The sequence below is a fragment of the Triturus cristatus genome, chromosome 7 (assembly GCF_964204655.1).
Source record: "Triturus cristatus chromosome 7, aTriCri1.1, whole genome shotgun sequence".
Lineage (NCBI taxonomy): Eukaryota > Metazoa > Chordata > Amphibia > Caudata > Salamandridae > Triturus > Triturus cristatus.
In genome coordinates, this window is record NC_140590.1 from 1,373,947,936 (window position 1) to 1,373,974,540 (window position 26,605).

Below are 26,605 nucleotides of genomic sequence, written 5' to 3' on the forward strand. Positions count from 1 at the left end.
TGGCTCTTCAACTGACCGGGAGCTGCCAATTTCCCCCCCCCCCCCCCCCCCACGCGCGCGCGCCATGAGACCCTCACGGGTGAGTAGCGCGCTTTACAAACCCCTGATTGACTGACTGATTGGACCGATCCCGCGACCACCACTTCGAAAGAAATCGGGATCTCTGTGGTGTATGCTACCGGGCTTCAAGGAGTTTGAAAGCTCACTCCCGCAAGGCTTTAGGAGCCATGGCCAGACAATCAGAGCAGGACTGTCGTGGTCTCACTCGAGGCACGACAAACATACGAGGTGGGGGTTTATTACTGACATGGCCATGAGACATGCACCACACGGTTTAAACCCTGCACAACTAAGTGATAACCTTGACAGAAAAAATACTCAACAAAAAGTTAAAGCCTGTCAAAAATGAAACCAAGGTAGCTTCTCCGAATTAGCGATTAACTGGTGCGGAAAGAAAAGAGGAGAACTGACATCCGCACAACCTGAGTGGCGCCTATATAGGTGACCGTGACGTCATAACTGACAGTCATGCGAAGCAGATAGCATCCGACGGCACGCAGGAGTACAGCTCACGCAAAACTTTCGGGATCCATCCTGACGCCGGAGGAATTCAAAGGTAAGGAACCTGCAGCTAGAAGTCTCTATCAGATGTTTGCGATATTGCTGTGGAAGAAGTTAGATAGGTTGCAAGAATTGCTGGGAGGCAGTGATGTTGGTGACAGTGGCTTAGGGCCAAGTAAAATCCTTAACGATTTGAGACGATCTACTTGTAGCTGTTGGAACTTTTTTCGATGCGGTCTACTAGTGCTTTTCTCCTTGTGCGGCTTGGAATGCTGAAACTCGTAGGAGTGTTGACTTGGTGGGTGTGTTGATTTGGAAGTGGATGATGAGGTGGGCGGTCCATATGAGCGGAGTGGTGCAGTTGCATCTGATGCGGTCGTTTGTGTTAAAGATGAGTTCCAGTGTGTGTCCTGCGGTGTGGGTTGGTTCTGGGACAAGCCGGGTGAGTCTGATGCCCTGGGATTGTTTCAGTATTCCAGGTGAAAGTCAGTAAAGGTGGCTCGTGGTTCTAGTGGTCAGTAGGCGGTTCTGTTCAGGGTGAAGTTTTGAGATTTGCTGCCTGAAGTGCAGGAATTAATTGAATGGAGGGGCATTTTCTGTGGATGGTGTGCATTCGATGGATTCTTTGCAGATAATAGCGAGTCCTCCTCCTGCCTTGTGAAGCCGGTTCGGTCAAGCAATCTTGTAGCCCGCTGGGATTGCCATGGCTGTCAGGAGTGCATGAGGGGTAGAGCAAGGTCTCTGTGATAAAGAGGACGTCAGGTGTGCTGATACTTAGTGAGTCCCATATTTTGGTTGCGTTTCTGCTGAATGATCATGTGTTGAGAAGCATCATACGACTGGGTGTCGATGTATGGGTTTGCTGTGGCCCTGTGTGGGGCGGGGTGAAGGCATTAGTGCTTCTGTGAAGTGTGTTGGGAAGGGGTGTTCGTATTTGCTTGGGTGTTGTGGATATGTGGCTGCTGGACAACCGGCAGTAGGTGCAGGTGAAAGATCCTACTGTAGTGTGGGGGGCGGCATAACAGCAATTGAGGGAACAGCGTCTGGGGTCCAGTGACCTAAGGAATGCTGCGGAGTATCGCTGGGCAGTGATCAGACCAGTGTTCCTGGTGCTGGGCGCGGTCAGGTTTGCCCTCTCTGCAGCGGCGACACACCTGCTGCACATCTGTGTTGTAGCTGTCATTAAATAGGTCCTGGGGTGTGGAGGGAATGTGGGGGGAGGGAGTGCAGGGTGCAGAGATGTCATTTTCTGTGAAGATGGGTGACAGGAAATGAAGTACCCTTGCTTGGCTTCTTTAGCAGACTGTTTTGCCAGGAAAAACCGCAATTTCACTTCCTGTCCAGATGTATGATGAGAAATTCAGTGGGCACTTCCTGTGCATGTGGATGATAGATCCAGTGATGTCACTTCCTGTGATAATGGGAAATTAAGTAATCTTGCTTGGCTGCTTCTTTTAAAGACTGTTTTGGTAAATCCGGTCATGTATATGTTGAAAAGAGTGGAGATGCTGGATCAGGATCCAGCATTTGAAGTTTGAACCGCTCACCATTAGTGCACATTTTAAGAGTAGCCACATTCACAATGCACACAACACCCACACATTTTCTCAGGTCACTAGCAGCACAATCTACAGCCAGTTCTGCCCAATGGCGCTTCGAGCTACTCCTGTCACTACATGTTTTTTTTACCCGATATAGTTCCTACTTCAGTCGCTTTGCAGTGTGTGGTGCAGCACTGATCCCCATTTAGGTTGGTTCAGCACTCAAATATTAAAAACAATCATTTGTTCTATTGGTTTCAGATTAGTCACATTCTCTAATATTGCAAAGGTTGCTATAGAGCCGTTCCACGTCCGGTGTGAGGAAATGGTTTTCCAGTCTTTTTTTCTTTCCTTTCTAGCATTTGCAGCACCACATTTATAAAAGAATCTGCAATCACCATATTTCATTAAAAAACATGCTGACTGTTCCATTCCTACACCGGATCAATGAAAAAGGTATTTGTTTTGACAGGGTTCCTAAACCTCGCAAGGTCAGATTAATCAGCCACAATGCTGAATGATTCAACAGGTGGAGGGCAGGCAAGAATGCGCTTGCTTGTCCTGCTCTGACTCAAATCAGCCAATCTAGGGAAAAGCAGTGGCTCTCCATGCTTACGGTGAGACAGGGCTTGGCCAAGTTCCTTAGCTGCAAAGGTTTCAGATTGCTTATGTGTGATATTTTCATAATTTGTGTTATTATGAGTGACATTTAACAACCACGAGTGACACTTTCTTGCGAGGAAAATCAAGCAATGAAGAGGGAAACCATACATGCCAACCCTCCTAATTGAGGTCAACCCTCCTGATTCATGGAGCGGGGGGGAGACTACAGATTTCAAGGCTCGTCTCCAAACTCCTGCAAGCAAAAACCAGATTCTTAGATGGGCTTCTGCCGACAAGGACTGGTCTTGTGTGACTCAGAGTTGCACTGCCAGGCTTGATATCAGCTTATGTAAAAATACTGGATTTTAAACTCCAGCAGCAGTGGGGCCAAGGTGGACAACTAGAGAATGCAATAATAGCTTAGAACAACAACCTTGGGTCACCTTAACAGAGTTGCTTCAATACATGTACATCTTGTTCGAACATTCATTTTCGATTAAAGTTTTAGTTTACGTTTTTGGTATACACAATATGAACATTTAGTGAATGGCTTTAAATACAGAGTAGGCTTTACATAAAATTATCTTAGTGTATTGTACTTTATGTGGGAGGGCAAATCATAGGTTTGTATTTTTTCGCAGGTTTCCGGATATTAAACATTTAAATGACATTGGGCTGATCCGACGGCACCCACCATGCTGCTGGGTGATTAAAACAGAAGTGAGGGGCACAGGCGGGACCATTTAAGACTAAACTAGGCTGAGCGAGGCGGACGGGTCCTACAGGACAGGTTTGAATTTATTGCAGGCTATGAGGCCTCAAGACCAGACGCCGAGGAGTGCTTTGTACTGAGCAAATGCTCCTTTGCTGCTAAAAGTGCTCACAGAGCGTCTACGGCCTCAGTAATCTATGCTTCTTGCGGTCAGGCATTCGTCAGACTCTGGCGTCCTAGGGAGTCTGCCTTTCTTGTGACTAGCACAGCGCCCAATTTTAAATGTGCAATAGCTCCCAGAGGAGAGCAGAGCTGAGCTCTGTAACAGGCAGCTCAGGCCGAGACGCTCTAAATTTATATAGTTCAAGGTCAGGATTTATGGATATATAATGGATCATTTTTACAGACCTGAGTGTGTCTGTGACAGAGAACCATAAGTCTCTCCGGCAAGCAGCGGCCGCCGCGGTCCGGCTGCGGCATCATGCCGAGAGGCTTGGTTGCACGCACCACTGGCGGCACTCACCTCAAACTGCCGCCCGCTCACGCCGTGGGCTGCAGAATATCAAGTCGTCTGCATTGATTGGGTAAATCATGGGATACATTGTTGAAGTTTGAGACACAAGGTGATGCCGGGGTGATTGGAGCCAGCGAGTGCAGCTGAGCCAGCCCCCAGGACCCACCTGGCAGAGACTATCAGGACTGAAAACTTCTCAAATTCACAACAGGGGAGGCTGCAGGCAGTGCACGGTGTGTGGGCAGCAGTTTAAGTTGTCAGTGACACTATGGTTCTGCCATCAGCACGCGGTCCGTGTTGCAATGAATTGTTCAGTGCTAATTATAGCAGCATCTGCCTTGAAAGCTTCAGTAGGCGCTATAAATGTGTGACTTTGCATTTTAGTGCAGTGATGCAGACCACCACACTAAACTGCATTAGTCTAACTCCTGATGCGTGGTACTTGGCAGGGCTGCAAGGTCTGGTATTCCTTGGCTGTCTTCACAGTGCCATTCTTGAAATGAAAATGTGTCACTGTTAGCAATGCTGCTGCAGTATAGTACTTTCGTGCAAACATGAATACAAGCACTATCGTTGGCATATTCGACACCCAGCTGTCCAGCATGTCTTCTGACTTTTTACTGTAAACTTGTAATTACAAAGTAAACACTTAATCCAAATAATTAATGTGTTATTCAAAACAGGAATAACAAGATTTAAAGAAATGCTTGCAGCATTGGGTTAGTAAGGTCTAAAAGGTTGGCCAAGCTCTTCTGAAATGCAACTGGCTGACAGAGCCCTGCGGCCTTCCAGTTGTCCTGGTGAGTCGAGTTCCTGCCTCTGGCACAGAGGCCATCTTTTTCTTAACCTAAGAGCACATAAACATAAGAACTCCAGTATGGAATGTTTCAACGCCCTCTTCTGGTGCCTCGCCCTCTCCTGTGCCTGATGCCCACCCCCGTGCCTTGAGACCACTTTAGGGGGGGGGGGGGGGGGGGGGCAAAGACCTTCACACATCAAAACAACAATCAATCGAGTTCAATTCAAAGTTATTTGTGAACTCAAGCTTGACTTAAAGGCACAAAAGCTAGTTTTAGGACTGCAAAGCTACTTTTGCCTTTAAAAATATGTTTTTGTCCGATGGGAGTGCAGAGCAGTCACCGCAAGAATGCCATACAAGTTGGTTAACAACCACAATCGTACCCATTTATGGACTTTCCAAAACTTCTTTGAGCCTTTCCCACCCTAGAATCAATTGGAGATTTTACTCCGCAGAAGCTAAAGTGCTCATCTCTTTTTTTTCCCAGGTCACGAAGGGGAAGGTGAACTCCCTAACTGGTGGAGGGCACTACTAACAAGCAATATAAAAGCTCAGAGGAGCATTTACAAAGTGTGCGTCTGCAATTTTTTAAGGCGCTAGAGGCCGATAAACTCAAAACCGAAGCAAAAGAAATGGATTGTTATTAACGTTTTAAAGAAGCAGATCAAATCCCAAGTATTAAGAGAGTTGAGAGGGGAGCCAAGAACTAAACAAGCACTATACTACCCTCCAGTGGTCACTGAAGGAGATACAACTCCGGTCTATTTTGTGTTGCAGTTTTATATAGCGCGAACCCGACACGAAGTTTTTGGACACATTCATTTTTGGTAGGCACGGGGAGATTAATTTGCCCAGAATCACAGGACGTTGGACCGACGCCGGGACTCGAACCTGGTTCCCCAGTTCGAAGAAGCGCTGGCCATCAAGCCACACTACGACAGGAGTCCATTAATAATAGCCAACTGACAGCACTAAAACCAGCCAAATAAAATACCAAATATCCTGGGGGCAGTTGCCCCAAAAAATACGGAAGAGGGGCTATCACACCGTAAATGCACGCAGACACCAGTCCTGTTCTCCAGGCCTCGAGCAGCAGTGAGGCTCCGGCCATCAGCTTGGCACTGCAGGCCGCGGCTCCAGCTCCACTGCGAGGCCGCAGAGGGCGGGAGTGGATACTGGCCGCCGTGGACGAGGGCTCCTGCTCGTAGACAGGTGTGAGGCGCGGTTACACCGGAGGCAGCAGCCACCAAACTCTCCGCTATTTCCATCCAGCAGCCCCTCTCCCTTTCCTTGTTCTCGGGGCTTAGGCAGGCGCCCAAAGCCCACTGGGCTCAAAGGGCTTCACCCCCCCCCCCCTTCCCACAACCAACCTCGGTCGTGTGGTAGCAGCCCGGGCGGAGACATCTTCCCGGGCGCATCCCTTTGACCACCAACTCAGAGTTTAAAAGGGCTCAAGAAAGCATACAGAAAACAGCTAAGGAAGAGACAAAAAGAGCATCCATTGAGGAATTCTGGTTAAAACTATATATGCAGCCAAGCATCGCAAACCTAGAAGCTTCTGGGAAATAATAAACAGCCTCAATTCAGCAAGACCTTTAAACAATTACAATATCTCATAATCAACTTGGGTCGCCCTCATCACTACCACCTTTTCAATTAATCAACAGCATCAAAGCCATTAACAAACCATTTCCGCGTCCAATTCCTCAGACTCCAGCTAAAACGAAACAGCATGATCCCGGGCACAAGTTTGAAATTCTAATGAAGGGACGCAGAGATGGGGCTCTTGGCCCAAATGGCTTACCACAGGCGATTTTGAAGGAAGACAGAATTTTGGTCTCGCATATTGGCCCGGTTATTCAGCGAAGTTCAGTTAAGCAGAAAAATCTTGGGGAATTGTCAGGGCTCAAAAATAAATCCCACTCAAACTGGAGACGGCAATCCAGCAAACTCTGGTCTGATCGCCCTCAACTCAGAGGCCAAACATTACGCATTCCTGCTCTTCACAGACAACGACCTGGTCGGATAAAAACGTTCCTCCCACCGAGCCAAACAGGCTTTAAAAAGGGAGTAAGCAAAATACCAAAATACTAGGGGCTGTCATTATTTCAGATGAAAGTAAGCAATTTAAACACAAGCAACATCTAACCTTCGACTTCAAAGCTGCGTTTGATCGTATAGCCACCAGCTCTTGTGGCTTAAATTGAAAAGGTAGGGCCTACCAGATGCGTTTTAGGCCAGCACCTCTGTAATCTCTTTTTAATGTCGGACCTTAGACCTGTGCAGGACCGGACAAACTCTCCCTCCCCACGCCTGGGCCTTCAACTCGCCAACTTATTTGCTTACGATATTTTATTCAGTCAAACCAAAATGGGATTGCAAAAACTCATTGCATGCACTGGCCAGCTACACAAAAGTAACCATCTGGCGGTAAATGAAGCAGAAGCAAAACCTAAAACAATGTCACCCAACACTTCTCTGGGCCGCGCACCCAGATTCCTTTTAAATGAAACTTGCCTCGAGTCAGTAGCAACTATAACTATCCGGGCCTATACTTAGACTCGAGAGGAAGCTTTGTTCAACAAAAACAGTTCATTAAGCAAAAGGAGACTGCCCTGACCCACAACTTCATCCTCAGGCAAGGAAACTGAACAGCCCATCATTCCAGACGGTCTGAACAGTAATCGCCTCAAACTAATGCAAACTATTACTTATGCAATGGCGATGAAAGGCCGAGATGTGCCAACACTGGACATGTTACAAATTAATACATTAAGGCGAGTGTCCAACCTACAACAAAGTTCTTCTGCAGCACAAATCCGCCTTGAATTTGGCCTCAACCAAGAACTATCCTGAAGAGCAGCAGCAGTAAAATATTGGTACAAAATCAGGCGTTCACCTAATTGTCTAATTCAAGCCTTATGGTCATCACTTCAACATAAGGAGACGTCGGAACACTAAGTATCTAAACACCTCCATCAAGTAACGAGATCTCACGGAACTATGGACATGAGGTGCCATGTAGGATACTTTTATGAGGGCAACAAACAGAACCACAAAAATGATGTCAATGCTAGCAGACACAAACCAATTCAGTACCCGCTCCACGCATGGATGGTAAATCCCTACAACCCATCTCTGTACATACATATTCCTTTTTTGGTCTACATAACACAGATTTCGCTCCTTACGTATGGAAATCATACCAGCATTAGCGGCCATGCCGACATGGAAATACAAAGGTACGATAGGATGCAGGGCATTGTCATGATATGAAAGAAGATCTTATACATCTCCCTCGTATGTGCCCAGGATTGCAAAGGCTCAGACGACAATATTTAAAACGTCGTTTCAATGACCGAAATATATGTACATGCAGGGAAACCATCATAGCTTGTTTCAATCCCGGAAACCCGCAGCTAAGTTGTGTAAATTCGTAACATTTAGACTTGGCCTGTCGTGGCCAGCCCAAAGAACTTATCACTAGCTGATGAACACATCCACAAATTATGCAATCGGGTCTGTGATGTCGGACCTCCGCACTCAGTTGCAAATTGTCAAAAGATCGAAAAACGGACACTTAGGACTGTTGGCTACCTTACATTTTAAACTGTTCTATAGGTAATATTCTTTACTCAAATGTTTTTTTAACCTGTACTTTCCCCCACATTTTAATCCGCTGGTGCGGAAATGTGTTTTATGAATTTTATCTGCATCACTGAATGCACAGATGAATAATCAAAAATGATGGCTGAATGAGATTATACCTTTTAGATATATTTTAGAAGCGGTAGAGTAAATAAACTGTGCACTGTAAGTATTATGGTTTTAATTTAACTAAAACAAACTTGAGTTGACTACTGGCCACCTTAGACACCTGATGTTCCAAGAAATTGTCTGCATCGAAACAAATGCTCAGGTTCCACAATACCTTTGAAGGAGCAAAAGAGGCCCATTACCTCTGGCCATGTAATGAGATTTAGAAGTACGATTTTTGTTATAATCCGCTCTGATTTACCTGGGTTCAACTTCACAAACTTAGCAACCATTCAGAATGCAAACTGTTCAAGTATCTAACAAGATCAACTAGTGAGGCCTCGAACCAATCTGCGTGCGCGGCAATTGAAGGAGGTGAGCGAATAATTGGACAGTGTCTCCATCACAGCCCACGCAGCAGCAGCTCAGCTAGAAGGGAGCAGTTGAAATAACCTATGTTTTGTTTGGTGTACCAGTTAAAACGGTGCAATCGTTTGCAATTTGGTGACACATTCTCTCAGTCACATGTAGTGCGATGACTGGCTATTACCATGTTTTGGAGGAAAGGTCGCTCCAAGTTAATTGGCGTTCGAACAGCTTGACATGGGAAATGTGAACTTATTCAATGCAGGAATGACTGACATCTTACAAGTACATGATATGAATGCTCAATACAGTAGATATTCAAAGCTACGACCAGGATGTGCCTTGGAAGGTTTTCTGAACCGTAATAGGCCAGATCTTATTTATGTTGTATACAACTGTCTGGGGTAATTTGAAGGCAGAAGAAGGGTTCAGCAGGATGATGGGAGTAAATGGTTATAGGGAGGGTTTCAGGTGAAATGGAAGGAACATTTGGGTGTTAGATTAAAGGGAGGAAGGCAATTGTAAAATCCATGTTAGGAGAATCGTTGGATACTGTAGCCCATGTACTTCAGGCATACTTATCAGTCACAACAGTGGCAATTTCCTAGGCGGGAGAAACATTTGGATCCCATGAAGGACAGAGGCCTAAGCATTTTGTAAATCACATCCTTAGTTAGGATTCTGTGTTTCTCCACTATTAATGTTCGATTATATTGTGAGAAATGTTGCATAAGGAAAACATTACTTACCCTTTAAGCATCTGTACGCGGCATGTAATGCTGTAGACTCGCGTGCTGTGCATACTCCTGGCATCTAGTGTTAGGCTCAGACGCGTGCAAGTTGTTTTTCTTCGAAGCATTCTTTGAGTCTTGAGGTAATGACTCCACTTCTTGCTTGCAATGCGCATGGTCATCAGCTCTATTGTTAAATTGTTTTTCCCGTACAAAGGGTGAGTATGATAGGGGAGAAGAGCAACACAGAAAACAGACAAAGATGACCATGCAAGAGAAGTAATAGAGACTGCAACATCCAGAGGAGTCTGTGGAGGAGGGGGGGGGGGGGGTGCACGTGTATTTACAGCACTACATGCCACGAACAGACACTTATAGGGTAACATTTACCGTACAATGCATGTGTGGCTGTAGATACACATGCTGGGCATAGATTGCAAAGCTGTTCTCCCCTAAGCAGCCTGTGGATGTTGCAGAAGACTGAAAGAGGATACATAGTACAGTTTGACCAACATTTGCTTGTTGGCAGGCTAACATGTCTACACAGTAGTGCTTAGTGAAAGTGTGTGGTGTAAACCAAGTAGCAGCTTTACAAATGTCCACTCTTGGGATGTTTCCACGGAAGACCATAGAGACCCCTTTCTCTCTGGTGGAATGGACCCCTGGGAGGAACAGGCAAAACTCTCAGCTTTTCGTAACCGGTTTGGATGCATTTAACTATCCATCTGGCTATGACTGATTATGAGAAGGCCTTCCCTTTAGTGGTTCGGAAAAAGCAACAAACAGTTGGGTTTTCCAAAATGGCCTTGTTCTGTGTATATAGTACATTAAGGCTCGCTTAATGGCTAAGGTATGAAGAGCCCCTCTCCAAACGAACCAGGTTTTGGGGAGAAAACTGGAAGTTTTATATATTTTGAAAATTCTCAGGAAAGTTTTGCCCTATAGTCCACTAAGCCTGCAAAAGACAGTTACGCCCCCCATCTCTTCTAAAGTGGATTACTGTAATGCACTTTTTAAACGTTTTTTGCACAAGCTACAGATGCGTCAAAATTCAGCAGCCGGGCTACTGTTAGGCATCCCGAAACACAAACCTACATTTCAAGCTCTGGTCCAATTACACTGGCTGCCTATTGGTAAACATTCAATTTAAAGCCCTTTGCATGGACCTGAGTCAACGTTTAGACCCCAGTACGTTCACTGCACTCCTCCACTATTGGAAATCTTGTAGTCCCTAGATTCAAGAATGTTAACTGGGGGGAGGGGATTTGTATCATGTATGCCAAGGTTGTGGAACTTGCTTCCAACAGAACTAAAACAAAGCAAATCTATTGGAATTCAAGAAGAATCTAAAAACCTGGCTTTTTAGTAAATAGTTTCCAGTATTTTCTCATATTTGGTTTCTCAGCATGGCTTAGTGCAGAGATACCTGTGGGTAATTGTTGCACTTTAAAAATTCTTATCTTTTCATAGACTGTTACAGGTGGAAATGGGAGAACACCTTAAGAAGAAATCTATGGTTGGTACGAAGAACCTCCCTATCTCCATGAACCTGAAAAAAAGCTTCTCCTAAGGTTAATGCCTGAAGCTCACTAACACACCTTAGTGATGTGATAGCGACTAGGAAAACTAATTTAAGAGAAATTGTAAGGGACATGAAAGGAGGGGCTCGAACGGGGGATCCAAAAGTCTTGAGGACAAAATTAAGATTCATACTGGGGCCAGCGGCACCTGGGGAGGAATGACTAACCCCTCCAAAAAAGCTTTAAGGACTGGAATCCTGAGGAGCAATGCATGTTGCCTAATTTGGAGATATGCAGCCACAGCACAACAGAGGTCTGGCCTGTTAGGGAGCCTCAGGCGTGGAACTAACGAAAGTCGAGGAGAGTGGGGAACCAGGGTTGTCTGGACCACATGGGGGCTACTAGGATGATGGTGAGAGATCTGCCGTAGCTTCCGAAACCAAAAATGGAATGAGGGGGCAAGGTGGAAAAGCACAGGCAAATATCCCGTTATCACTGTCCATGACTATGCGTTTGGGAATCTGGAGGCGAAGCTTGGGCATCTTGCGTTTTCTGGTATGGTGAAGAGGTATAGGTCTAGAAACACCCATCACTGGAAGTAGTGAAGGACTGCCAGGTGGAGTTCCTACTAGTGGACTTGTTGCCGCATCCTGTTGAGAGGGTCGACAAAACTGCTGTCCACTACCAGGAGGTAGTCTGCAAACAGGTGGATGGATCCTGTGGTGTGGTGGAGGGCCCAGTGCCACATGGACTGAGCTAACAGGGAAAGCGGAGGATACAGAGGGCCCCCACCCCGGCTTCTGAATGTAATACATGGTCGTCATGTTTTCTGTCCCTAGGAGGACTATCTTGTATGTGGGGAAGGAAGGCCTTGAGGGCCAGATGGGCAGTTAGCAGGTCCAAATAGCAGATGTGGATATCCCTGTGGTTGGGACTTCACTGGCCCTGGACAGTCCGGTTTTGCAGGTGCACCGCCCCACCCACGGAGGGATTCGTCCTTTGTGATTGATCTGTGGAACAGAGTTGAGAAAGGGCCACCTCCACAACTAGTTGGTGTTCCACCACTGTACTATAGGCAGCAGTGCTTGAAAGGACTACTCTTGACAGTCTGGGACAGGTGCTGACAATCTCAGCATTTCGGATGGCTCCCAGATGGGGGTGAATGTGAAGGGGCTGTAGATGAGATTTTACAGCATTTATGGTAAAGCCCACTTTGTGCAGGAGGTCTATTGTGACTAAGGTGTGTGCATGGCACTACTGTTGCGGTCTTTATCAGCATGTTATCCAGGTAGGGAAATACATGGTAGCCCAGTCTTTGCAGGTGCATGGCTACTATTGCAAGGCATTGGGTGATAACTCTGGGTTCAGTGGTGACCCCGAAGGGCAGCACTTTGAACTGGTAATGCCGACCAATTACCACAAACCTGAAGTAGTGGTGGGTGCATGGATGAATCAGGAAGTGGAAGTAGGCGTCTGAGCCAAATCACAGCCATGAAGTCACCTTTGCTGTAGTGGAGGTATTACACAACTGAAGTGACTGTGTGAAGGAATCTGATAGGATGTACTCGTGCAGAGGTCTGAGGTCGAGAATGGATCTGAGGGACTCATCCTTGGGAGTGAGGAAGTATAGTATATACACCCCTGAGCCCTGTAGGTGTTGAGGCACAGGCTCCATGGCCCTCCTTGAGTAGTGGTGCTTGGACCTCTTCCAGAGCCAGACATTGGTGTTCTGGGGAGAGATACTAGAATTAATCTCCCGTACAGTGGCGTCAGCAGCATCTGGGGCACACCTGATGGTTATGCTAGAAAACAACATCTCGTTTTACCGTGCTCCTCTATGAGGTGTTGAAGGAGCTCCTCCATTTCATTTCAGTAGGCACGATCAGATCTAGCAACCAAACTGATAGAATTGGCTATGCCCCAGTGGTTGCCAGACTGCCATGGCTTGTCTTCCAGCCGGGTCTATCCTTTCTCTGTCTAGCGAACTAGCATCGCAGGTGCCCTGAGTAGTCGTCCCTTTACAAGCGGTATGAAGCACTAGGGAATCTGGTAGAAGTTGGCCCCTAACAGATGGGGTCTGAAGGGGAGGCTTTAAACTTTGTCAGCCCGTCGGGTAATAACCCAGGGCTTGAACGTTTCCTTGAAAATAAGCGGGCTTGCGCATCCCCTTCAGCTGAAGACAGTCTCAAAGAGGAAATCCTCCGAGAGGCTCTTCATGCATCTGCACGTTGTGGTACGCAGCAGCCTTACTTAGAACTTCATGGTATAATGAGTTAATCTGGTGGGGAAGGTCTGGCAAGGTAGAGTTCTGAATTAATATCCGCAGGCTGGTCTACATTGTAGGAGTCCCAAGGGTCTCCCTGTGGTGATACATCACAAGTGTCCCAGACCCCAGTCTGAGGTCAAGACTGTGGGCAGTCTGGGGTCTGGTGCTTTGGATGAGGAGGGGGCTCCAGTGCTTCAAAGCTGAGCTGCCTCTTAGGAGGCAGAGGATCTGGCGTAGGAAGTTGTTCGTATCAGACCCATTTGGGGGTGATTGAATTTGTTTGTGGCGGGCGTCTAGCTGCTCCTGCAAATTCTGGAGGATCGGTTAGACTGGTTTGTGTGCTGGTCTTCTGGTCAGAACCAAATGTTTTTGGATTGTCATTTATCTGGGAGCAGACTGTGTTAAGGACGTCGGTTTAAGAATTTTCTTCAACAGTGAGCTGTAGCTGGACATGGTGTCGAAGTTGACGGTCAGTGCTGATTCTGGCCAGAAGAGAGTAACAGTCCAAAGCCTACTTCTGGAGGTCCAGAGCAGCTGAATGCCCCTTGTGGGGTAGAACTTATGGGTGCTGTCGAGGTTTAGGAGGAGCTGTTGTCACAACCTGTTGAGCCGGTGGGAGGCCTTCGATCTGTAAGTCGGACCTGGGAACTCTTCCGGCAAGAAAGCCTCCTTTTCAGCATCCAAAGGCTTGGGGTGATGTCCTCCTTCGAGGTCCTGGGTAACGAAGAGGTTTGTAGTGTCTTCTCCACCCCAGTGCAACATCGAGTCCGCTAGTCTTGAAAGGTCTTCTTCGACCAAAAAGACCAACAAGTCACAGTTGGCCACGTCGTGCTCGGGTGAAAGTCAGATTACAGACTTGGTGGACGTCGGCACAGGGGTACTTCGCACAACACAGAGGGCAGTATAGAAAGGGCATCAATTCAATCACAGGCGAGGCATGCGAGAGGGGACCGAATGGAAGAAAAGAGGCCCCACCGGGAGTCTGAGTCGACCAGCGAACTGTCCCGGAAGGTAACTGGAAGCATTGATCAGATAGAGAAAAGATAGGAAACACAATCGGAAACACTACAACTGGAAAGATAGGGCCCTGAGCACGAAAGCACATGAGCGAATCCGACGGCAGGAAAAAAAAACAATCTAGCAATGAAGCAGATGACTGTACATTGCAAGAAAGCAGTGGAGTCACACTACCTCGTGACTCGAGAAGAATGCTTCGACGACTAACTTGCACACATCCAAGCCCAACACTAGACAGCAGGAGTATGCACAGCATATGTATTTACAGCCACACATGCCTTGAACAGATCTTTTCAAACAAGCTCTCAAGCTGCTTTAGTGCTACTTGTTTATTTTCTTAAGCCGCCAAACAGGATTGATAAAATGGGGCAGAAATATGGAAGAAATGTTTTGAGGAACACCATGAGAAGACAAGGTGATTTCAGTGTCATCTGCAAATAAACAGGTTCTGTGGGAGCCATGGAGCAAAGGACTGGTGTCTGCATGGAGACTGGTAGAAAAGTTCTTGGCAACTCCCCCTGCTGTTACTGTAGTCTTATGTTTTTCAATATTTGTGTTTGTTACTTGCCAATTTAAAAGTGAGGAGCATAATGCTAGCTTACAAGTCATTATTAGAAACCAGTTTTCCTTAATGAAAGCTAAGAAAATGTTCATTAAGGAAGACCAGTAATGCAACCAAACTTTCAAAATAGTGCAGAAGGGTCGGTATAGCTAGCTCTTTTACACAACATATTGGCATACTAAAAGACATGATATTTCAAAAATACTGGTAGCTTGTATTGGCCTATTAAAAGATTAGATCCATCCAACATCTTCACGTCTTTCTTATATATTACAGTCAAGCTTTGAACTTCGCATCCTATGAAATTTTCCTAAAACGTTTTACAGCATAATGAAAAAGTCAATATTTCACCCAAGAGCTTATGATTAAGAAAGTGCTGAAAGTGCCTAGTGCACAGAGCAGTAAGGTACTATATCCAGACTTTGAAATTTTGCTTTAATGTCTGGCAGCTGCAGAAACTTTGTGTTCGACTTAAACACTAACTAGTACCCCTTCACCCACCAACCAGAGGCCAAACCTGTTTCATGTGTGAGGATTTCCCAAGATTAGTAGTTTACATTTACCTTACTGCATTTGCTATTAACGGGCCTTCAATAAATATTTTTTTTAATTCAATAATTAAGATTGTTTTTTCAATAATTAATCACGCCACTGGTTGTCTTACAACGCAGTTAAGGATGAAATCCCACTTACTTGCATCTCAGTTGAAACGGAGTCCCAGACATTTATGAAGGATTAGTTTATCACATCCTACATACTGCAATAACTGTTTTATCTGAGCTGAGCTATTCAGATAAGACATTTAGGGCAAAATAATGCTAAGAGATCAGTTGAAAAACAGGAATTTGCATTATAAACATTGCAATGCAGCCCCCCGTAAGACCATTTCAAATAGATGCTTTGCAGGAAACCTAGACTAATGTATCCGGTGTACTCGACAGAACATATTGCTTCTTCAAGCTCCACATACAGCTGTACATAACTAAAGATGCTATCGATGCAAGCAGGAATAACAACCTACCTTTCAGCAGATCGGGGTGCTTGGTGTGGACCAGATTAGTCAGGTCTCCCCCATCATCCAGGATCATATTCAGTGGCTTGCCGTCCTTAAAGTACAGAGTTTGCTCGATGCACCAGATGTATTCCTCATCCGTCTCCCCTTTCCAGGCGTACACTAGAGCAAATAGCATATATCATGAATGTGGTTATTAATTACACTGCAAGGTAATGCCACATCTAGGTGACCGCATTAATTCAAAGTCGGTGAACAATTCAACCATGTAAACTATGAATGTTCCACTTTTGGAGCAGGAAAGACTGACATTGTCCACTGATTGTTCGATTAGGGACAGTTTCCATTTACTGCAATATCAGCCCATCGGACAGATCATCTTATTTCATACATAATCAGTCGGGGGCACATTTCGATGCAGCGCACCAAAACGAAAAGCGTCTATCCCACGTGGACCACCTACACTGGTTTTAGTACTATCAAATTGATCTCATCTACTCTATGCCAGCGATGTAGTCCTAATAAATAAGATCCAACTGGGCCTACAAAAACTTCTTACCCAACTAGGTGTGTACAATAGTATCAATGAACTGGAGATCAATTTCAGTAAAACTAAAACAATGATAATCAATAGAGATAAACAAGCATTTGCAATGTAATAGGTCTCGCATTTGAGAAATGTTTAGCTATTGGCGTTGCAAATGCTAATTTTTTTTTATCCAAATATCCCAGCAGGAACACAAGTAATAGTAAACAAAATTTTACCCAAGGAAAGGGTGCAATGTCAGAGGCTGTGACTAGGTGTCCCTGTGGAGCTGTAAAGTGACTTCTATTCGCCACATAAGGTACTGCAACTTTAATGAATTATAAAGATAAAGATTGCTGCTGAGGATAAGTTCATTTGTATTTTATTGGAAATGCGACTTAGTTTGAATTTTAGAAATGCACTATAGTTTGTGTTTTTTTGTTTGTGAAATAAAGCTAAATAACCAAGAATAGTTCATTTTTAAAACGCAAGTTAAAAATTTCACTTCCAATAAAAACAAATGGAAAGGTATGTTCAGTTGTAATGTATTTGTTTTGTATTATGGAGCATTAATGAGTACGAGCATTTTTATGTAGGCTTATGTAGCCTTTGTGATATGCAGAGCCTTAACTTTATATGTTGTAAGCTAAAGTGTGCCATGCCAATTTTGGTAGAAAAAAAAAAAAGAAAGTAAAGGTGGGAGTCCGCTATGATGAAAGGGAAAATTGCCAATGCTCTAAAGGCGGATGCCCGCCTTTAAAAAAATGTATTTACTTTATTACCATTTATTGCACGCCGCGCTTTAACGATACATGTTTGAAGCTGAAGAGCAACTGAAAAAAAAATTACAACTGCAGCAAAACTTAAAATAAACGATGACTAGACTTTCACGGGAGCTGCCTCATCGTATCATCTCTTGCGGCAGTGTTCTTTTGTGGCTTCCTGCATTTGGTTTCAGCATGTGTAATAGGTCACAATACAGCAGGTTCTATGCATTAGAAAGAGCATGCAGTCTGTCCTACTCCTTTAGCGCTGACTCAGCAAGGCGAAACTTCCCAATTGAGTTGAAGTCTTCTAGGTGAAATGACTAGGCGGTTACGAAATACGTGTTTAAATTCTGCCATGGCTTAGCGAAGCCATTTGGAGTAGCTTCGATCCAGACGTGGATCTACTCACTAGGCGGCCAAAGGGGAACTTACCAATGATAGATCGGCTGGACATGGCAAGACATGATTACTGAAAAAGCGGCTTTCTGTCCCGCTGCATTTCCCAAAAATACAACTGCCACCGTCTGGTATGTATTTCGAGTACAATATATCAATTAAATGAGCACCTCACCATGCACTCACCCTTGATGACACGCCGTCACTACTGTTGACATGGAATTCACCTGACACCTCTGTTGTATTTAAGGTGGCACAATTTTCTGCAAACTGCACTGCACCCTATAACAAAATATCCACTGCCCTGATAAGTCGAGAGAAGCCGCCCAAAAATTGTTTTAGCTCTGCAGGTCATTAGAAGCAGGATTGCACAATGATGCGCAGAAAGCTTTTCAGCAGCATATCAACTGGAGTGAAACACTTCAGCACGTTAACAGTATCATTGGCAACATTTGTGTAGACAAGAAAAGAGAACACATCCAGTACCTCTTGTGCCTTGCCAGCAGTGTATTTTACAGCAAAACTGTGTACGATGACACTTAAAAAGGGTTTACTACTTATAAGTTGTTGGTATATATACACACCGCCTGCAAGCTTCTTGCCTACTTGGAAGTTTTGGGCGTTCGGGTGGCTTTATATCAATATAAAATAGACCAGCGGGTGAAAGTGAGGTAAAGGCTGTAATAAATGGCCTGCGAGATAAATCACTGGGTAAAAAGTCAATTATTTAGGAGCGGTCAGTGAGCTCTTTGCAGGACAGAGACTTGTTATGCACACGTTCGGCATCTATGGATAGTTAACGAGTGCAAGCATTTTAATGTAGGCTTTTGTAGCCTTTGTGGTATGAAGCAATGTAACTTTATATGATGTAAACTAAAGGGCACCATGTCCTTAATGGTAGAAAAGTAAAGAAATAGAAAGTAAAGGCGGGCAGTCGCCATGTTGAAAGGGAAAATAGACAATGCTGTAAAGATGGCTGCACGTCTTAAATATATTTACTTTAAAAAGGGGGGCGTGCCGAGAATGGTAAAAAGTAAATACCTTTTTTTAAATTTTTTTATTAAAGCTCAGATCTTCAAATAAATCAGCAGGAGGGAGTCTGAGAAGGCAGCTGCAGCCCAAAGAGGACGTGTCTGGAAAGTGCGGTTAGGGAAGGGGCAATTGCGCCTACATCTCCAGCTGAATTTAAAAAGTAATCAAGAAAGAGCTGACAAACTAAATAAAACGTTCTGAGAAAAGGTACATGTAAGAGGGGCTGTCCTTATGGGGGGTTACAACTGAAGAGAAAGAGGTACTAAAAAGGGAGAAGGAGGGACTACTAAAGAAATAAACCAATGAAATACAAACAATTGTGAAAGACACTGAAAGGAGCCAATAAAGTACATGAGCGGAACATAGGCTGAGCTTCAAGCTCATAACCTGAATACAGCAGGTCTGCAAGAGAGCGCAAGCGCTGCCTAGGCGAGACCTAAAAAGAAGGTGGATTGTTTTCTGCAAAATAAGCTGGTGGATAAAGTTTCACAATATAAATATCTGGGTACGACACCATAGATGCTTGAGAAGAATTTTGGTCTCATCTGCAGTAGCTGAGGTCAAAGTCATGTGCGTTAACTACTGCTTTTATTACTCTACAAATCACTGAAGGGTCCTATATTAACTCAAAAGTTGTGGATGCTAAATGAATTCCTATAATCTGTTATGACAGTGATGTACTTCAAGGGAGTGATGCACACACGTTTGAAAAAATTGTGACAAGATGTTACAAAATATGATTCCAATTACCAAAAGCAGCGTCACCTGCACAAATTTACTTGGAGTTTGGAATTGTAAAGCAAGAAATCGCACGCCAAGGAGCATTCCTTAATTTTTGCTTCAAACCTAGGTCAATAAAAGACCATTACCGAAAACTGCTATGGATAGAGCAAATCAGCAACAATATAATTATTCCCACACATCAATATATGGAAGCAGCTTTGATCAATCTCAAAGCGGAATGCTTATGGAATACATAAGCCATTCTAACTACTTATAATAAAAAAATCTTAATGAGAAAATTATCACGCTCTGTGAAGACTTAATCATTGAAAAAATGCACACATGCCTGGATGGCAATCAATAGTTACGCAACTTTGCATGTTCAAGCATATTTCTCAACTGGTTATTCAAACTTCATTAATGCCCAATTTTACTACCAGAAAGGAAAAGGTTACTTGGACGTTTTAATCAAAGGAATATACAAACATGTAGACAGACTATATTTAGGAAATTAAATCCGAAAGATCCCATTTTAAATTGTTATTTTGTAAACAATTATCAAGCTGTTGGAAAAAAAAAGTGAATGAAAAATTATATTTTCCATTGTTTTTAACTGTGCTATTGTAAAATGTTTTTTATACCCATCATGTAATGATTTTAAGTAATCGAACCTCAATAAATTCTATTTGGCTACCGAATAAGAAGCAAAAGCTTTACTAAAGTTAGTCCTTTCGGTAAGTTACTCTAACATTTGGAGTATTGCTGGAAAAAAAACAGAACACTGGAGGTATTCATAGGCAGCAGAGTCCCCCATTTGAGAGCTTTCATCAAAATACTCCTTCAGTCTGTGGTCCAATTACCATTTTAGGCTAAACTCGCCAAACAACTCTGCTTTCAAGAATTGGCTACTGTCATCAAGAATTCTGCGAGAATGAATTTCAAACTTACTAGTCACAATTTTTGAACTACATTACAATAGTTCAGTGGGTAAAAAGCTAAAAACCAAGAGTGCCACTGCTACCAGGAAAGCAGTATATATGGGGTAACTGCCCTCTCCCTTTGGGATGATTACAGCACCTGACCTAAACAGTGAAAGGGGGCTCAAGTGCACAGGTACAGTATCCAAGTAAAGCATCCATGGTCTTAAAGAGTCCTTCATTTACAATAGCACGGACAGGGTAGTTCGGCTGACTTGCACATGGCTACCTAGTCAAAGCCAGAGTCTTAACTGAAAAGCAGGCTCCCGTTTTCCATTGCTACTCACCACCACTCATCTTGAATTGGCCCTGGTTTTCCACAGCGCAACGATCAGGTTCACCAGACAGTGGGCATGCATTGTTTGCATTCCTCAAGCTGAAAAGAGGAAACCTATACACTGAAGCGTGGACGGATGGAGACAGGACTGCCTTTAGAAATTCTACGAGGACCTTTTAGCAATGGTTGTTGATTAGTCCTTCCTGAGCACTGCCATTTTGGTACTGGCAGGAGAATGAATGAAAAAGAGTACTTATAAAGAGCAGATGTACATCCTAACAGCATATTAGCACTACAATAATGTAGGAAAGAAAAAGAAAAAAGGAATAATTGAACCTGCTCAGGAAGGATAAAGTGGAATGATACATTTAAACAGTGTATGGAAAAAATATAATCAGTAATGAATTGCAAAGCTTCAAGTAGGAGGTTCCAGGCTTTACCGGGAAGCCCAATAATGCCATCCACTCTATATTGTGTTCTGAACTAGTGGACAAGTACAAGAAATTTTGAAGCAGAGTTCAAGGATTTACTCAGGGTACATTTCTTAACAAGCCTTAAGGGCAGGGGCTCCTCACCAATGAGACTTGTGGACCAGGCAAAGGGTTTTGAACTGTATTCCCAGGTTTCACTGAAGCCAGTTTAACTTGGGTTTGGCTTGCAAAATATGGTTAAACTTGCGTGGTCCACAAGCAAGCCAAACAGCTGCATTCTGGAGGGGTTGCAGAAGGAAATGAGGATTAGTAACCATATTCTGTTAGGAGGGAGATCTCCAAGCAGAGCCTGCCATATTTCTCACACCTAGAATACTACTTCAGGAAGAATGTCTGCCAGGTGAGGAGGATACACACTATATTGTGCTCATATTTTGGGTACTCCAGTTTGGAGCCCCTATTATCACTATCTACGGTGAGACCAACCACGAACAGATTCATCGCCTCTGGACAGCTGATTAACATCCTCGGTCTGGGAAAATATCATAAAAGTGGGACCCAGACCATCCCATCTTGTTCAATTTCCATTTAATTCTTGACCAGGAAAGGGAGAGCTCTGCATGGTAGTTGAAGACTTACTGTGATCAAGGGCTGGTGTTTGTTGAACTGCCAGTCTACCAGAGGTGATGGACATCACCTAACTTCTGCACACAACTTGCTGCAGAGCTCTAGATCTGCCTTGCACATGGAAGCAAGTGTACTCTGCACAAAAGCGTGGATTCTAGGACAACTGAGGAATATGCCCAGAGCTACCATGGTTGAGGCCCAGTAACCCCTGCTTGCTCTGTGGCCCTTCGAATAAGGTCTGATAATTGGATAAAAGTTAAATTGAGATGGTTGCAGGCAGATGGACAAGGCATTAACAGAGGCAATCTGAGCTAGATCAGGATGAAGTGCTGTGAGGAAAGTGCCTTTTTACGCATGGTTAGTCCCAACTTTTTGCCGGTTTGATGTGGTTTTGATTGTAGAGCATAGGGTAATTGCCAACCAGGTCCCCTGTGCCAGTGCTTCGCTATAAACAACCTTCAATTGGTACTTCAACCGCCTGTCAGTACCTAGTAAATGGTACCCTGGGTACCTAGGGCATGGGAGCTGAAGAAGGTCCCCTGGGACCCCCTTACTGGGACCATGCCACTGGCCTTGCAGCTTGCATGCCCTTGTGCGGGAGAAAATAAAGTTGACAAGGCACCCTGCTTGGGTGACAGGCCAGCAAGCACTGCCTGAAGGCAAAGGTAAGTCTCCCCTCTAGCAGGCCTCACAGCCCTAACGCAGGGTGCACTATACCACAGGTGGGGGCATATCTGCATGAGCAGATCTGCCCCTACAGTATTGGAGTCCATTCAATTATATTTTAAGTGCCAGGGAAGCCATAGAGAGTACATGGGCTGGGAACTCGACACTCCAGTTTCACAGTATCATGATGGCTTTACTCAACACAGGAGTGTTTGGTAAAATGTGTAAATGTGCAGGAATTTATATAGCGCAAATCACCAAGCGGTCTCTAAGCGCTTGCTTAGGGAACCCGTCCTGGTATTCCCCTGTGAGATAACCCAGCAGGGCATCCGCAAGGTGAAAGAAAGCCAGGCATCCCGCCGCGTGGGGCCCATGTGGAGATTAAGCAAGCTATTGCCCAGAGTCGCAGAGTGTGAACCCATGAATTGAGTATGCACTGGAGCGAGAATTATCGAGTCCATGGACATTTATGGACTCAAGACCCAGCCGAGCCGGGAATTGAACCCTGGTCCCGGGCTGACCTCTGCTTCCAGGTCTGCCTCCTCTAACCAGTGAGCCACACTTCTCCACCAAACTACTCCTTCCAATAAATCCACACTGATGCCAGGGATTTATTGCACCATGTACCCAGAGGGCACCTCAGAGGTGCCCCCTGAAAAGCTACCAACCCTGGTGATGCCTCTGACCGGCTGTAGGCAGCCAGCCACCACATGACATTTTTCTGGGCCCCCGGGTAGAGAGTCCCTGCTCTCTGGGACCAGAAACCATGCCCATCCTGGGCAGAGGTGTCATACCTCCGCCTCAGTATGGGCCAGTGCTCAAAGATTGAAGCTTCAAAGGCTTGTCGGCTTTGCAATGCCACCCTCAGCCTCTGCTGCTAGCAGCAGATGGCAGCCCCTGGTTACACCCCCACTGTGAGAGGGAAACCAGCAGGAAAACTCAGAAGAATAGAAGGGGTACTCACCTCTGCCAACTCCAACCCTAAGGTGAGGGAGGTGAGGTGAAGCACATCCTTCAGTCCCCGTCAACTTCAAGATGGGAGGACCCCTTTAATCAGAGCTAGGTCTACGCCCCCTCCCATAGGAGGGTGGCATAACAGGGGGTGAGGTCACCCCAGGTAAGATGCCCATTGGTCCTACCTGCTACTCTCCTAAAACGCCCCTAAATCTAGTATTTAGGTGGCTCCCCCACACCTAGAAACTAGATCCGAGACTGCCCAGGAAGCAAGAAGACTACCCTGTAGAGAAGACTATACTACAACTGCCTTGGCCCCAGCCCTCCCGGCCTGTCTCCAGTTTCTGCAAACCTGCAACCAGTCTTGTAGCCAGCGACTTCTGAAAATCCTGGGAATACTGCTGCCTTCAAAAAAAGACTCCAGTCTCTCATTGACAGCGGACCTGTCCAAGAATAAGGAATATGCTACTTACCAGTATGCATCTGTTCTTGGCATGTAGAGCTGCAGAGTCACACACTGAGGATAAGATCGCCATCTGGTGTTGGGCTCGGATGATTGCAGGTTGTTGTTGTCTTCGGAAGAAGCCTTTGGTCACGAGGTTGGTGACTCCTCCCCTGGACAACAGTGCGCATGGGCATCCACTCCATCGTCAGATTGTTTTTCGCCATGATGGGAAAAGATGGAGTGTATAGAAAAGAAAGAAAGGATGTCCATGTGTAATGTCTAAGTAAGACGGATGCTGGAACAGATACAGGTCCCGGGGAGGCGGGCGGGCGTGTGTGACTCTGCAGCTTTACATGCCAAGAACAGATGCATACTGGTAAGTAGCATATTCCGTTCGAGGCATATGAGCTGCAGATCACACACTGAGGATAGATTATACAGCAGTGCTCCCCTTAGCGGTGGTCGCCTGTATCCGTTGCAGCAGCTTGAAATAAAGTTTTTAGGACAGCCTGGCCCACGGAGGCCTGTTGTTTGGCCTGCACGTCAACACAATAGTGTTTAGTGAAGGTATGCGTGGTAGACCATGTGGCTGCCTTGCAAATGTCTTCTAAGGGAATATTGCCTAAGAAGGCCATAGAAGCCCCTATTTTACGCGTGGAGTGCGCCCTAGGGGGAACTGTAAGTGTACGTTTAGCCTTGAGGTAGCATATTTGGATGCATTTAACTATCCACCGGGCTATTCCTGATTTGGAGATCGGGTTGCCTTTGTGTGGTGGCGCGAAAGCAACAAAGAGTTGTTTTGTCTTTCGAAAAGGTTTTGTCCTGTCGATGTAATAAAGCAAGGCTCTTTTGACATCTAAGGTATGTAGGGCCCTTTCAGCTACCGAGTCTGGATTTGGGAAAAAGACCGGTAGTTCTACTGATTGGTTAAGGTGGAAAGGGGAAATCACTTTGGAAGAAATTTAGGGTTTGTCCTAAGAACCACTTTGTTACGGTGTAGTTGTAAGAAAGGTTCCTCAAGTGTAAGGGCTTGTATTTCACTTACTCTGCGCAGGGAAGTGATTGCGATAAGGAAAGCTACCTTCCATGTTAGGAATTGCAATTCACATTTGTGCATAGGTTCAAATGGGGGACCCATGAGTCTTGTTAGAACCACATTGAGATTCCACACTGGTGCAGGTGGCAATCTTGGGGGAAGAATTCTTTTGAGACCTTCAATAAACGCTTTGATGGCTGGTACCTTAAAAAGGGACAGGTGTTGCCTATTTTGCAAGTAGGCTGCCAAGGCTGCTAGGTGTAAACGTATAGAGGAATACGCTAGATTGCATCTTTGCAAGTGTAGTAGATAGCAAATGATGTTTTGGATGGAAGCATCCAATGGATGTATGTCATTATTAGCGCAGTAGATGGCAAATCGTTTCCATTTAGCGGCATAACACGCTCTAGTAGTAGGGCGTCTGGCTTCTTTTATGATATTCATACAGTCTGGAGGGAGATTGAGGTAACCGAACTCTAAGACCTCAGGAGCCAGATCGCTAGGTTCAGTGTTTGAGGATCTGGGTGTCTGATTTCTCCATGGTTCTGGGTTAACAGATCCGGGGAGAGGCGTAGCTTTTGATGTGGAACTAAAGATAGTTCCAGAAGTGTGGTGAACCACGGTTGACGTGCCCAAGTGGGAGCCACTAGTATTAGTGTTAGTGACTGTTGTTTCAGTTTGCGTACCACAAATGGAACTAGTGGGAGAGGCGGAAAGGCGTACGCAAATCTGCCTGACCAGTTCATCCATAGGGCATTGCCCTTCGACTGTGGGTGTGGAAACCTGGCGGCGAAGGTTGGGCATTTTGTGTTTTCGGGAGTGGCGAACAGGTCTATGTCTGGTTGTCCCCACTTTTGGAAGAAGGGGAGTAGAACCTTGGGGTGTAGTTCCCATTCGTGGATCTGTTGTGTGTGGCGACTTAGGTCGGCCACTTGATTGTGGATCCCTGGGAGATGTTCTGCTAACAGGTAGATGTTTTGGGGAATTGCCCATCTCCAGATTTGCTGTGCCAGTTGGGACAGTTGGAGAGAGTGTGTCCCTCCCTGTTTCTGTATATAATACATTGTCGTCATGTTGTCTGTGCGTATGAGGACAGTTTTGTTCTTTAGGTGAATTTGAAAGGATTTTAGTGCTAGGAACACTGCTAAGAGTTCCAGGTGGTTGATGTGGAGCAGTTTTTGTTGACTGGTCCATCTGCCCTGAGTGGTATGGTGAAGGAGGTGGGCTCCCCACCCCGTGAGAGATGCGTCTGTAGTTAGCACAACTTGTGGAAGAGGCTCTAAGAACGGTCTCCCTTTGGACAGGTTGATGGTGTTCCACCATTTCAGTGAGCGAAGTGAGCGACTGTCCACCAACACCAGATCGGTAAGTTGTCCGTGAGCTTGGTTCCACTGTTGTGCTAAGCATTCCTGTAAGGGACGCATTTGAAGTCGTGCGTGTGGGACTATGGAGATGCATGACGCCATCATGCCTAGGAGCTGCATGAACACTCTTGCTGGAAGAGATGGATGAGTTTGAAATTGAGAGATGAGATTTTGTATACTGGCTATCCTGGCAGTGCTGGGATAGGCAATGGCTTTGGATGTATCTATGGTTGCTCCTAGATACTGATGTAAGTGGGAAGGTTGTAGGTGGGATTTGGGGTAGTTGATAGTGAATCCCAAATCGTGGAGAGTTTGAATCGTGCGATGAGTGTGGAGAACGCATTTTTGGTATGAATTGGCTTTTATGAGCCAATCGTCCAGATAGGGGAAGACATGGATCTGTTGTCTTCTGAGATGCGCTGCC

General features: G+C 45.3%; 1 protein-coding gene across 1 annotated transcript in view; it reads right to left on the reverse strand.

Annotated features, from left to right (window-relative positions):
* AHCY (adenosylhomocysteinase) overlaps positions 1-26,605 on the reverse strand; it is a 145,033-nt gene that overhangs the window by 66,645 nt on the left and 51,783 nt on the right. The window contains exon 4 of the mRNA XM_085619093.1: positions 15,970-16,122. Coding sequence (XP_085475219.1) covers positions 15,970-16,122 — 153 coding nt within the window. The remainder of the gene's footprint in view (positions 1-15,969; positions 16,123-26,605) is intronic.